We start from the raw sequence: 13,085 nt of genomic DNA, 5'->3' as shown, positions 1-13,085 counted from the left end.
GAGTGAGTGTGAGTGTGAGTGTGAGTGTGTGTGTGTGAGTGAGTGTGTGTGTGCAAAACAAAACTTGAAATCACTTACAAAGAGAACAATTCGTCAATAGCAGTGTGAATGTTAGAGACGAGCCATCGGCACATTCAGTCCTTACTACATCATTTAAACACATACATCATCCAAGAGATCATATTTCATCATCAGGTCCTGCTGACTGAACTCACTGTCAAAAGAAATCAAATGAACCCAAATAAACAGCATGTCGTTACAAACCCGTGTGACACAAACGAGACGAGCAGAACAAACATACTGCTGAAGCGAACACACGCTTATGTTTACATGGCTTATGTAACAATATTCAGATTTTAACACGATTAAGACAATACTCTGAATAAGAATCTACCATGTAAACAGATTTCTGATTACCTTAATCTGGCTAAAATCATAAAGTAAATTAAAAGTCAAATTAGTCGCGTTATGAAAGTGCAGTATAGACACGTACACACTTAAATCGCACCATTACCATCTTGAAAGGGATATTGCAAAAGCAACTCTTATAAACATCTTAATCATAATATTGTCTTATTCAGAATAAGGTAAATAAACGGATTACTGACATCCATGAAAACGCACCCAGTGAACGAGGACTGAAACACAACCCATGTGACTCAGGCTTGTGAATCACATGACTGACATCTGAAGCACTGCAGAATGAATTCTCTCGTTCTCTGTGTGAGGGTTTCACGCTCTTCACGGCTGAAGGAGTCAGAGATTCAGCAGATGTGAAGCTGCATCACTCAGGTCTGGAACGACAGGTTTGTTGGAGTCAGATTCAGAGACGGTCAGATGTGTGTCAGCGGCGCAGTGAACTCTGACCTCCGTCTGTAGGCTGGAGTCATTCTGGCTGCTGTTTCTGTATGAGGCGTGTATCAGCAGAGACCACATGCTCCGAGGCCCCGCCTTCTTAGCCTCCACACACACACACACACACACACACACACACACAAACTCTCTTACCCCCGTGTGCGGTGGGGCCGGTTTGTGCCCGGGGGCGGCGCTGAGGGTCTGACGGTACACCGGTACAGTGGGCATCACAGCGGGCTGCTGTCCACCCGACGAGCGCAGCACGTCCTCAGAGATGATCTCCTTTATCCTGGCCACTGCCTCTGACAAACACAACAACCTCCTGTTCAGCTCCACTCCATCAGCGGCGGTAAAGCACATTATCAGGAGTGAGTCAGTGATGATGAGTGTGAGAGTGTCTGCAGCGTTTAAAGCTTCACTAATGTCTGTAGTGTAAGAGATCACACTGATGAAGAGGTTTATAGAGAATCAGTGTGTAATGTGCAGTAAAACAGGCTCAGTGCACTAATGCAGACTCTCTCTCTCACACACACACACACTCTCTCTCTCTCTCTCTCTTACCCCCATGTGCGGCGGGGCCGGTTTGTGTCTGGGGATGGTGCTGAGGGTCTGATGGTACACCGGGATGGTGGGCATCACGACGAGCGCAGGACATCCTCAGAGATGATCTCCTTTATTCTGGCCACTGCCTCTGACAAACACAAGCGTGTCCTGTTCAGATTCACACCATCACAACATGAGCGGCAGCAGAGCACATGATCAGGAGTGAGCCAGCGAGGATCGTTATAAACGTGATTGTGACACTCCTCATGTAAACCACACCTAACTGGAGGCTAAACTAAGTACTGAACAGAGTGCGTGTGTGTGTCCATCAGTGTTCCTTCAGCTTCACAAGCGTCTGTCGTTTGTGAGGTCACACTGATGGAGAGGTTTGTTTCACTGCATTAGTGCACTGCACACAGAGCCTGTTCTGCGGCACATAAGACATGATCCGTCTCACATTCAGTCTTGCTCTGTGAAATTCAGGTTCAAAATCCAGTCGTTTCAACAGGAATCATGCGATCAGGTAGGGCTGGGCGTTTTTTCCGATTTTAATCGATAATTCAAAATACACACACACACACACACAGTGAGAGAGAGAGCAGACGCACACAAACACACACAGAAAGTGAGAGATTACATGTATTTTTGTTTTGTTTATTTTTATTCTGCTATGTACAATGCTTTGGCAATATGTACCCAAGTATGTCATGCCAATAAAGCAATATGAATTGAAAACAAAATGTAATTGAGAGAGTGAGCAGACACACACACAGAGAGAGAGAGAGAGAGAAGACACACACACACACACACACACACACACGTGAGCTCAGAGCGACAGCAGTGCATCATGGGATAGCGGTGGGACGGTCAGTACTTTACTGGACAGCAGCTGCAGTGGCTTCAGTTTGCCTTTGACCATCAGCATGCTGTTGATTTTAGCAGCCATCTCCACGCCGCCCTGCGGAGCTCCAGACGATGAGACGGAGCCACAGCACACACATGCCTCGCTCGGAATAACATCCGCTTCACGTCACACACACACACACACACACATCCGCCTCTCACACACACACACGCACGCCTCTCACACACACACACGCCCGCCTCTCACACACACACGCCCGCCTCTCACACACACACGCCCGCCTCTCACACACACACGCCCGCCTCTCACACACACACGCCCGCCTCTCACACACACACGCCCGCCTCTCACACACACACGCCCGCCTCTCACACACACACGCCCGCCTCTCACACACACACGCCCGCCTCTCACACACACACGCCCGCCTCTCACACACACACGCCCGCCTCTCACACACACACGCCCGCCTCTCACACACACACCCGCCTCTCACACACACACACACACCCACCTCTCACACACACACCCGCCTCTCACACATACACACACCCGCCGCTCACACACACACACACACACCCGCCGCTCACACACCCACCTATCACTGGTGTGTGTGTTTAGGAGTGAGTGTGTTGTGTTTAGGGGTGTGTGAGTGTGGTGTGTGTGTGTGCGTTAGGTGTGTGTAAGAGTGAGTGTGTGGTGTGTGGTGTGTGTGTGTGTGGTGTGTGTGTTTAGGGGTGTGTGTGTGGTGTGCGTGTTTAGGGGTGTGTGGTGTGTGTGTGTGTGTTAGGTGTGTAGGCCTGTTCTCATCGCCACATGTGTTTCTGTAGGAGAGTATCAACAGAACTCTAGCGCTGAGAGTCTGTCTTCATGTCCTCCACTAATAAACTAACACACACACACACACACACACACACACACACACACACACACCAGATCAATCAGTGACTCAATCTGAACCGAACTGATCCGAATAAAGACTCGACTCTCTTCTAGAGCTGATTTACAACTGAATCTGAACTAAGTTAGTTGAGTTTCAATCATTCTCTTATTTTCCCGTTTATTTCTGTGACTAGACTCATGTTAATTTACATACTAAAGTTCCTGTAAAGAACCGAGCGCTTATATGGAGTTTTACAGTATAATGTTTACAGAAGAACAGGACAATTTCATGTGAACACAGACGAATGACGAGAGAAAGAATCAAACGGGATAAAGTTTGTCCTCTGAGCGGAGAATCTGAACTAACACACTCCATCGCTGGACACCGAACACCGAACCGGCGCTGATGTGGAGCTTTAAACCCAAAGTTTGTTTGCCTTGTCCGGTTACCCCCCGCGGTCAAGCCAGCCGGATTCTGCTGCGCGTCTGTTTGTGGCGTTACGGTACGGAGACACGAAGCGGCCAGAAAGCTGACGAAGACCTGTATTCAGCAGTTACAGAGAATTAACTAGCTTAGCTGATCAACTAGCCGAGTAGACAAATATAAATGTTTATTCATAACCATGCTGAAAATAAGTCAATGTTAGCTGATGCTAACTGTCTAGCAAACGAGCGTGCTGGTGCTAAATCGAGGAATTAAAAAAATAAAAATAAAGTCCAAATATTGTTATTCAGCCACCTAACGTTAGATAGATCACATCTGCGGGAAAGAAAGCATGTGATGTTCAGAGCAAGTACTACAGTAATTATCAGAGCGGGTAGTGATGCTCTCTGGGGCATTTAGCCAGGAGTGTTTTACACCACAGAGGCTGGAGGAGAACATATCATTATGAAAATAGAATTATATTTTCCTTATTATATTCATTATTTCCTTATTGGTTATTTTGGGGAAATCCCAGGTATTTTGAGCAGTAGGATTATAAAAAAGATAAAAGTAGCCTATATAAAACTGCAAGATAATCATTCATCTATCGGTACTTTTGTACTTTCACTCGAGTACAATTGAAAACTGAGAACTTTTACTTTGACTGGAGTAATATTTTATTAAATCTGTACTTTTACCCAGCTCTATTCATTTTCTCTCAAATTCTACAGTAAAATCTGGTGAAAGTTGACACAGACAGAGTCTTGGGCGTTCTGAAGAAGTATGAATAGAAATGTTCATGTTAGCTCTGAAGGAATTTGAATAATGCATGTAGAAAAAAGTAGGAAATAATCCTCGCATCAAAATATCGATTCTAAAGTGCATTTTTAACCATTAATTTTATTTATTTATCAAGAAATTCGGTTAATAAAATAAGCTTCAAAGTGGAAAAACAGACTATATTAGCGAATAATTGTGTAGGATAGAAGCATTTCTGCTGCTCGTCGGAACACAGCAGCTGCTGACGCCTGGCTCAGTGCTTGTTCAACAGGGCTGCGTTTATTACATTATATCATGTTTCAATTAAGAAGGAGGTGAAATATTTAGGTATCACAATGAGAAGTGTCTTGTCTTGTGCAGGAAAGCTATCCTGGTCCAATAAGAAGGAGCTATATTTTTCAACATCTAAATAGGAAATCAGTTCATGAATTTAGATACAAATATTTGTTATTTCCTCTTCCACCAGAATATAAAGAAGTGCACTTTAACATTGTGTACGGTATTTATCCTGCCAAGGCATTTCTGAGATTAAGATTTAATGTGGATTGTAATATTTGTCAATTCTGTTATTCCGTTGAACACGTATTTTCCCCTTGTTATCTGCTTAATTCGTTTTGGACTGAAGTATGTAATTGGATTAAACAAAGAATATCTATTTTTCCATCTATTACTAGGGACATGTTGAACCGCAGCAGCAGCAGCAGTCCTGAACCAAACACACTGCACATGCTGAAGAGCGCATCTCACACACATCAGCTCACGCCTCGCTGTATCAAACACTCCTGGATTCTGTTATCAGGTGACAATCGAGCACAAATTGTCACCCGAGTCTCACCTGGACGGTAGTTTTATTATTGTAGTTCTGCTTTACAATAAAAAATAGCTTTTTTATTAAATCAAAAAGGGCAGTACAACAAATACTACAATGATGTCGAAATACTTTACACTTTAAATAACTCCTTTTGACATTACAGATGAGAATTTAAAGAGGAATCTGAAGAAGAGGTAATTCATCATGAAAACAATGTCACGACGCAAAAAAATCATAATGGTCCTAAATACAAAATATAATCTCATTTTTCTCTTTATTTGGGAGTGAAGTGCGGCCGGGCTGAAGTGATTCGGAGGAAGAGGATCACATCAGAAATCGTATATTCAGCTGAAGGATAAATCATCCGTCTGAGCCCAGAAACACAGACTGAATCCAATCAACAGAAGCCTGAAGAGAGAGAAGCCGGCGGTCTGCAGACGGCTGAACAACATGAAGAATGAGTGATCATCCCTCCCCGAGGAGTCCGACATGCTCTACATCGTTCCAGTGTAAAACTGATCATCTATAAAAATATTGAGATTTACTTCATATAATGTGAGCGTGTTAAAAACCGCAGAAGTCCGTCGCCGTATAAATAGAGCGTATAAAATAAGGCCGCAGTCTCGTCAGTAGATGACCACACAGAACATCTCTGGAGGAAAACCAAGTGTTCACAGATGCTCGCGAAAATAAAAACGTGACGCTTCCTTCTGAGTCTGCAGATTTGACATACAATAACATCATCATTCGTGTTAATCACCTTTGGCGTTTAGATCATCTCTCATTCTGAGGGTATGTTAGCTAACATGATTCTCATCATTAGTTATTAATGATTAAAAAAACAAAAACAAGGAACAGCTGGACCAAAATAAATAGCGCTCCACAGACGTGTTTCTGACACAGTCGAGCCGATCGCTAGTGTTTCTTCACAAGAGACGCTTTCCCTCCGTCCATCAAACGTTAACTCCACTCATCCTCTCACGTGTGTGTTGAGTGTGTGTGTGTGTGTGTGTCACTCCGGTGGCGGCCGCAGGCTCCGCAGCTTCTTCTCATCTAAACTCTTCCAGTATTTGAAGTTGTTGTCCAGATGCTGCATTAGATTGGGCAGATCAGCAAACGCTAGAAACACAGAGAAGGCACTTTAGAAATAACAATTATTATTATTACTGTTAACATGTTCAACATGTATTTGATCTGAAATGATTTAAACAGGAGGATTTAACAGGAGCGCAGCATAACCACAGCTCAACCTTCATTATAGACGATTACATTTAAAAAGATTGCAGTAAGAATCTAGTTGAAGTGATCCGTTTCTTACCGTCCCAGGCGTCGAACATGTCGGTGATGAAGTAGTCGATGAAGGAGATCTGGGATTTGGGAATGCTGCAGGTGTTGCGATCAAACACGGGCATCACCACCGGCAGACCCTGCTGCTTCTCCTCATCCGTCTGTGAATCAGAGACAGCTGTGTTTATACTCGCTGATCAGTTCCTCTCACACTAACCTGCAGCGCCTCACTGTTTCTGGATTTGCTCGGTTTAGACAGGGGTGCTCAGAAAGCAGTATCTGCCGATACCATCACCGATACCAACCTTTTTAAAGCCTTCTTTTTATCATTTATAACTATTTATAGTGATACTCCAATCAGGATTTTTAGACATTTATTCAGGACCTGAATTTCATTTTTGGAAATGTGGTGAGTTCCCCTCTTAGCTGACTCTGGTGAGGGGGATTTTTAATTTGAGGGGTGGAGCGGGGCATTTTTTAGACATTTTTCAAAAATTATATATTTATCTCACCTAAATGTTTGATCATGCAGTGCATTTTTGTTTTGACAATCGTGTAATTGTTGCACAATAGCTTACACACAGCGCAAGCCTGATTTCATGAGCTGTATGTGAGGTTCACACACACTCCGTTTGCAGTGTGTTTGCAGTCCATGTGTATTACAGAAGCAGCTTTCACACAGGAGTCCGCTACTGATCCGCGGCTGTTTACCACAAACACAACATTTACCCATTAGTTTGATTTCAAATCCAAACATTGTCACTGAAAGTGCTTTTTCAGCATTGCAATTCTTTTTTTACACAGTACAGTAATACAATCTTTCACAGACGTTTAAACACAATAAATATAAGCAACACATTATTCAATGCTTTTTACTTTTGCATTTACTTCTAGATTTATATATTAAGTTGGCAGTGAACGCTTTAATCCGTTAACATGAGCGCGGAAAAAATACGCACCACGTATGCACTGCAAACGGAATAATGTGAACTTGGCATTATGTGTGTGCGCTGAGAGTGATGTGCATGAGCGCTCAGTCTCCAGGAGAGCGCACGGGTGCTGAATGATTAAACACTGGCAAGAATTAAAAAGTAATGCAATTTATCAACTTTAGTGACGATGTGACACTGCCTCGATTGTGCAAGTGACGATTCCTGTGTCAACTGTGCAGCTCGCTTATAGACGCGATGTGATTTGAAGCCATTTGCGCATTTTGAGAGAGAAAGAGAGCGCGCGCAGTGATTCACTCACGCTGTTTGTGAAGTTATGTCTTACAGAAAGTTCCCACACACACACACACACACACACACACACACACGCTCACACACTCACGCTCACACACTCAAGCTCACACACTCAAGCTCACGCACTCAAGCTCACGCACACACACTCGCGCGCACACAGACACACACACACATACCTGTGCGAAATACTCCTCTGAGATACGTCCGGCCCACTCGATGCACAGCTCCAGCGGTCTGCATGGGTTTGAGATATCAGCGCATTTGATCAACATCCGCTTCACCAGGATCCGGTTCTCTGGAGCCGTCAGGATGCTCTTCACCGAATCCTCATCACCATTACCCTACACACACATACACACACACACCACAGAATGAATACTGACATCCTCATTAATAACCCAACACTCTCTGGGTCATTAAAGAGCGTTTACCTGTGTGTGTGCGTGTGAGAGAGTGTGTGTGAGCGTGTGTGAGTGTGTGTGTATGTGTGTCTGTGAGTGAGTGTGTGTGTGAGTGTGTGTCTGTGAAAGTGTGTGAGTGTGTGTGTGTGTGTGTGTGTGTGCGTAAGTGTGTGTGGGTGTGTGTGAGGTGTGTGTGTGCGTGAGTGTGTGTGTGAGTGCGTGAGTGTGCATGTGTGTGCGTGAGTGTGAGTGTGTGTGTGTGTGTGTGTGTGCGTAAGTGTGTGTGTGTGTGTGTGTGTGCGTAAGTGTGTGTGTGTGTGTGTGTGTGCGTAAGTGTGTGTGTGTGTGTGTGTGTGCGTAAGTGTGTGTGTGTGTGTGTGTGTGAGAGTGTGTGTGTGTGTGTGTGCGTGAGTGTGTGTGTGAGTGAGAGTGTGTGTGTGTGAGAGTTTGCGAGTGAGAGCATGTGTGTGAGTGAGAGAGTGTGCGAGTGTGTGTGTGTGAGTGAGTGAGTGTGTGCGTGTGTGTGTGTGAGTGTGAGTGTCAGTGTGCGTGAGCGTGAGTGTGCGTGAGTGTGATTCTAACCCCGTTCTCCTCCAGTGTAGCCAGAGGTTTGTTGATGCTGTTGACAAACTTGTTGACGTGTTCGAAGTGTTTGGTCATCTCAGTGGCGAGGACCATGTCTATGACGGCCTGCCGGAGCGTGCGGTACTCGTTCCTGTGAGAGAGAGAGAGCAAGTGAGTGAGTGGAGAGGAATGCACAGCCTCCCTGAAACAAAGAGCTCATTGAGGCTCACTGAGCGCTTCGTAGAAACACTGATGTGTGTGTGTGTGTGTGTGTGTGTGTGTGTGTGTGTGTCAGGTGATCTGTAGGGCTGGGACGATACGCTAATCTGCCGATTCAATACTATCCCGATACTTGTGTGCCGATTCAATATATATTGCGATAATTGACTATTGCAATTCAATATTACAATTTATTGTGATTTTGTTCGCTTATTAAAGACTAGACAATGGAAAATACTTGATTATACCCTTAAAGAGACTGTAAATGAGTCCTATTAACAAAAACAATGCATCACATCTTTCTGAATGTTTATTACAGGAGCATACACATACACAGTGCATATTTTAAAATACCTTTCAAGTACCAAAACCCTGAACTTGCACATGAATATAATAGTCAAAAGTTCAACAAAATGAGTAGAAAAAAAATACTTCTGAAATAAAATAAAGTACTATGTTACTTTGCATACGGTTTTAGTCATGTTTAGTTATGTTTTCCCGGCAGTGTGTAAAATCCAAAGTGTTTCCACTCTTAGGATTCAAAACGTGAAGCTGCAGAAAGAATTCTGGAAGAGGTTTGATCCTGTCATGGTTTTGCTTTCTCGCGCCGGCTTGAAGTCGATATACATTTCACCCTCCCGACCACCTCTTAGGAAAAGTAAAATTATTACATATAAATCGATTCTGAGATAAACCAATCATTTTAAAAAGAATCGCGATAGTTAGGCGAATTGATTTTTTCTCCCACCCCTAGTGATCTGATCGATACGGATGTAAACAGGGTCTGAAATGCTCTGAGATCCGATCACTGAGACCACACTAATGAGATCTCATCATACTGCAAACACACACACACCCTGAACCTGCTCACCTGTCAATCAACCACTGCGCTAAAACAAGAGGAAAATCAGTCCAGCTGCACACAGTTCACCTCATCTGCATCAGGAGCGCATCGAACGCTTCATCACAGCGTGTGAAACAGAGAGGCTCAGTTTAGCGCGTACCTCTCCATGTTCTTGAAGATGTTGCACTTGTCGTCTCGTGTGGTGATCTGGAAGGCCAGCGCAGCGTGGTGACTCTCCAGCACGGCTGTGTCGTTGTACAGAATGGCCAGTTCACTTCCTGCGTTACACAGGAAGGAGTTTGTCCGTCCAGGATGATCGACATCATGCACGGCAGCCGCAATCAGAGCCGCCACCTCGTCTATGGGGTCCAGACTTTGCTGAGAAAGAGACACACGGAGAGTGAAGCTGCAGCCACACCGAGCTTCGATCGCTGCGCTAACACCGTCACGTCTTTCATTAGCATCCGCTGATGATCACGTCTACTGCTAGTCAAACAACTGTGAGTCACATGACTTCAGCTGAGTGCTCTGTGTGGTGAAAGATGTTCACAAACCACATGCCAAAATCCCATCACACAAACACAATAACGGCACAAACAGCAGCATGAAGTGTGGATCAGCAGAACCCCTTCACGAGATAAGTGAGCCGATCATGTGTTTGTGTCATGACTGATGGAGATTCATCAGTCCAGCTGGATTTCATGGAGCTTCTTTCTGATTTTTGCAGCCCAAAAAGTTTGAGCTTTTCTCAAAAATTGCTGTGATATTTGCAGCATTTAGTGATGTTTTGCAGTGAAAACACTATATTCAATATTATATCGGAGTGTCTGTTTACTCTAAGTGCAAATAGGCCGCCTTGTTGGCAGAGGCTATTTACACTAACTCCGCCCACCAACATGTGACTACAAAAGACAATCGCCAATCAACAACTTCAGTGGCGTAGATGGTAAAGCCCGATCAACCCGAGTTCGAACCCGCCTTTTGCTGAACTTTTTTTTCTCCCTTTTCAAATCTCATATCACCTTAGAAAGGCGTTTATTTTCAATAAAAATGAAGGAAATAATAAAAAAGTTGAAAATAAAGTATCAGGTATGGTTAGGGGAGGTGTAGGGAGGGCTTTATTGTCCCAATAAGGTGTGTGTGTGTGTGTGTGTGTTTGCGTGTGTCATGTGTGTGTTTGCATGTGTGGTGTATGCATGTCATGTGTGTTTGTGTATGTGTTTGCGTGTGTTGTGTGTCGTGTGTGTGTGTGTCGTGTGTTTGCATGTGTGTCATATGTGTTTGCTTGTGGGTCGTGTGTGTTTGCGTGTGTGTGTGCATGTGTGTCTGCACGTGTCGTGTGTGTGTGTGTCGTGTGTGTTTGTGTGTGTCATGTGTGTTTGCGTATGTCACGTGTTTGCGTGTGTGTCGTGTGTGTTTGCATATGTGTTTGCGTGTGTGTCGTGTGTGTGTTTGCGTGTGTGTCATGTGTATTTGCGTATGTCATATGTGTTTGCGTATGTTTTTGCGTGTGTCGTGTGTTTGCGTGTGTGTTGTGTGTGTTTGCGTATGTGTTTGCGTGTGTCATGTGTGTTTGCGTGTGTGTCGTATGTGTTTGCATGTGTCGTGTGTGTTTGCGTATGTCGTGTTTGTTTGCGTCGTGTGTTTGCATGTGTGGTGTGTGTATTGTGTGTTTGCATGTGTCTGCGTGTGTGGTGTGTGTGTTTTCGTGTCGTGTGTTTGCGTGTGTCGTGTGTGTTTGCATGTGTGTTTGCATGTGTCGTGTGTGTTTGCGTATGTCGTGTGTTTGCTCGAGTGTTTGCTCGCGTCGTGTGTTTGAATGTGTGGTGTGTGTGTGTTTGCATGTGTCTGCGTGTGTGGTGTGTGTGTTTGCGTGTCGTGTGTGTTTGTATGTGGTGTGTGTGTGCGTGTGTGAGAGTGTGATTGTGTGTGTGTGTGTGTGTGAGTGTGTGTGTGTGTGTCGTGTGTTTGTGTCGTGTGTTTGCATGTGTCTGCGTGTGTGTGAGTGTGTGTGCGTGTGTGTGTGAGAGAGAGTGTGTGTGTATGTGAGTGAGTGTTTGCGTGTGTCGTGTTTGTGTCATGTGTTTGCATGTGTCTGCGTGTGTGTGTGCGAGCGTGTTTGAATGTGTCTGTGTGTGTGGTGTCTGAGTGCGTGTATGAGAGTGTGTGTGTGTGAGAGAGAGTGTGTGTGCGTGTGTGTGTGAGAGAGAGTGTGTGTGCGTGTGTGTGTGAGAGAGAGTGTGTGTGCGTGTGTGTGTGTGTGTGTGAGTTTGTGTGTGTGTGTGTGTGTGTGTTCACCTTGACGCGCTCCTTGCACAGGAAGTATGCGGTGGCGTGGAGCACATCTGCGGCGTGTGTGGAGTTGTGGTAGGAGTTGCTGGAGTGATAATTGGTCTCAATGATCTGCAGCCAGGAGCGCAGAGTCGCCTCCGGACAGCTCAAGAACTCACAGACACCAAACCGAGAGAAGATCTTCAGACCCAGATACGTTAAAGGCCTGGAAATAAACACCGAGAGGCTTGAGGAGCGTCACGTTACACACACACCTGTACAGAATCTACACTTCACGAGTGTGTTTAGATGGGAGTATACTACAATCAATGTGAGTGAAACAAGACACTCAACTGGAAAAACCACAACCAACCAAAACAAACCACTAAACAAAGTACAGAATGTTCAGGTTTTCTAGTATGTTTTGTGTTTTTCTGTTGTCATTATTATTAGCTTGATATAAAAATATTAGAAGGCTATGAAATGAAGTGTGTGTGTGTGTGTGTGTGTGTGTGTATGAGTTTGTGTTGAGATGTACTTTGTGTGTTTGTATATGTGTGTGAGCATGCACGTGAGTTTTGTGAGTGAGTGTGTCGTGTGTGTCTCACCGCTTCATGGTGGCTGACTCCAGGTTGAAAATATCAAAGTCCCATGAGTCTTCATTTTCCATCGTCTGAGCAATGCATGGTGGGATATCGTTGAGGGACAGTGGTGTGGTCAGGTGACTTGGGATGTGGTGCAGCTCTGGAACACAAACGGTGTGAATAGTGGAACAGGAAATGGGGTCAAAGGTCATAAAGCGGTGAACTCTGCTTACGTTTTGTTGCTAAGATGTACTCGTTTCCTGATAGCCTGCGCAGTCCGTCCTGCAGGAGAGAAATCATCGTCAGCATCACACTGACAGAAACAACAGAGAAGCGTTTCACATTCTTGATTACATGTGACAGACTGGAGATGTGCTGCAGCTCACACACACACACTCAAACACACACTCGCACACACACACACCCTCAAACTCTCACACACACACACACACACACACACACACACACACACACACACACACACACACACACTCACTCACTCACTCACTCA

At 44.7% G+C, this 13,085-nt stretch overlaps 1 protein-coding gene across 1 annotated transcript in view; it reads right to left on the bottom strand.

Annotated features, from left to right (window-relative positions):
* Positions 1 to 5,146: 5,146 nt before the first annotated feature.
* LOC107665234 (high affinity cAMP-specific and IBMX-insensitive 3',5'-cyclic phosphodiesterase 8A-like) overlaps positions 5,147 to 13,085 on the bottom strand; it is a 9,184-nt gene continuing 1,245 nt past the window's right edge. The window contains exons 4-11 of the mRNA XM_016456033.1: positions 12,808 to 12,856; positions 12,599 to 12,734; positions 12,018 to 12,216; positions 9,880 to 10,097; positions 8,675 to 8,807; positions 7,868 to 8,032; positions 6,479 to 6,608; positions 5,147 to 6,279 (exon numbers count right to left, since the gene is read on the bottom strand). Of these exons, the coding sequence (XP_016311519.1) occupies positions 6,173 to 6,279; positions 6,479 to 6,608; positions 7,868 to 8,032; positions 8,675 to 8,807; positions 9,880 to 10,097; positions 12,018 to 12,216; positions 12,599 to 12,734; positions 12,808 to 12,856 (1,137 nt within the window). The 3' untranslated portion in view covers positions 5,147 to 6,172. The remainder of the gene's footprint in view (positions 6,280 to 6,478; positions 6,609 to 7,867; positions 8,033 to 8,674; positions 8,808 to 9,879; positions 10,098 to 12,017; positions 12,217 to 12,598; positions 12,735 to 12,807; positions 12,857 to 13,085) is intronic.

The sequence above is a fragment of the Sinocyclocheilus anshuiensis genome, unplaced genomic scaffold (assembly GCF_001515605.1).
Source record: "Sinocyclocheilus anshuiensis isolate Anshui unplaced genomic scaffold, SAMN03320099.WGS_v1.1 scaffold1303, whole genome shotgun sequence".
In the NCBI taxonomy this organism is placed as follows: Eukaryota; Metazoa; Chordata; class Actinopteri; order Cypriniformes; family Cyprinidae; genus Sinocyclocheilus; species Sinocyclocheilus anshuiensis.
The sequence above is the reverse complement of the archived record's forward strand: the minus strand, read 5'-3'. Positions and strand labels throughout refer to the sequence as shown.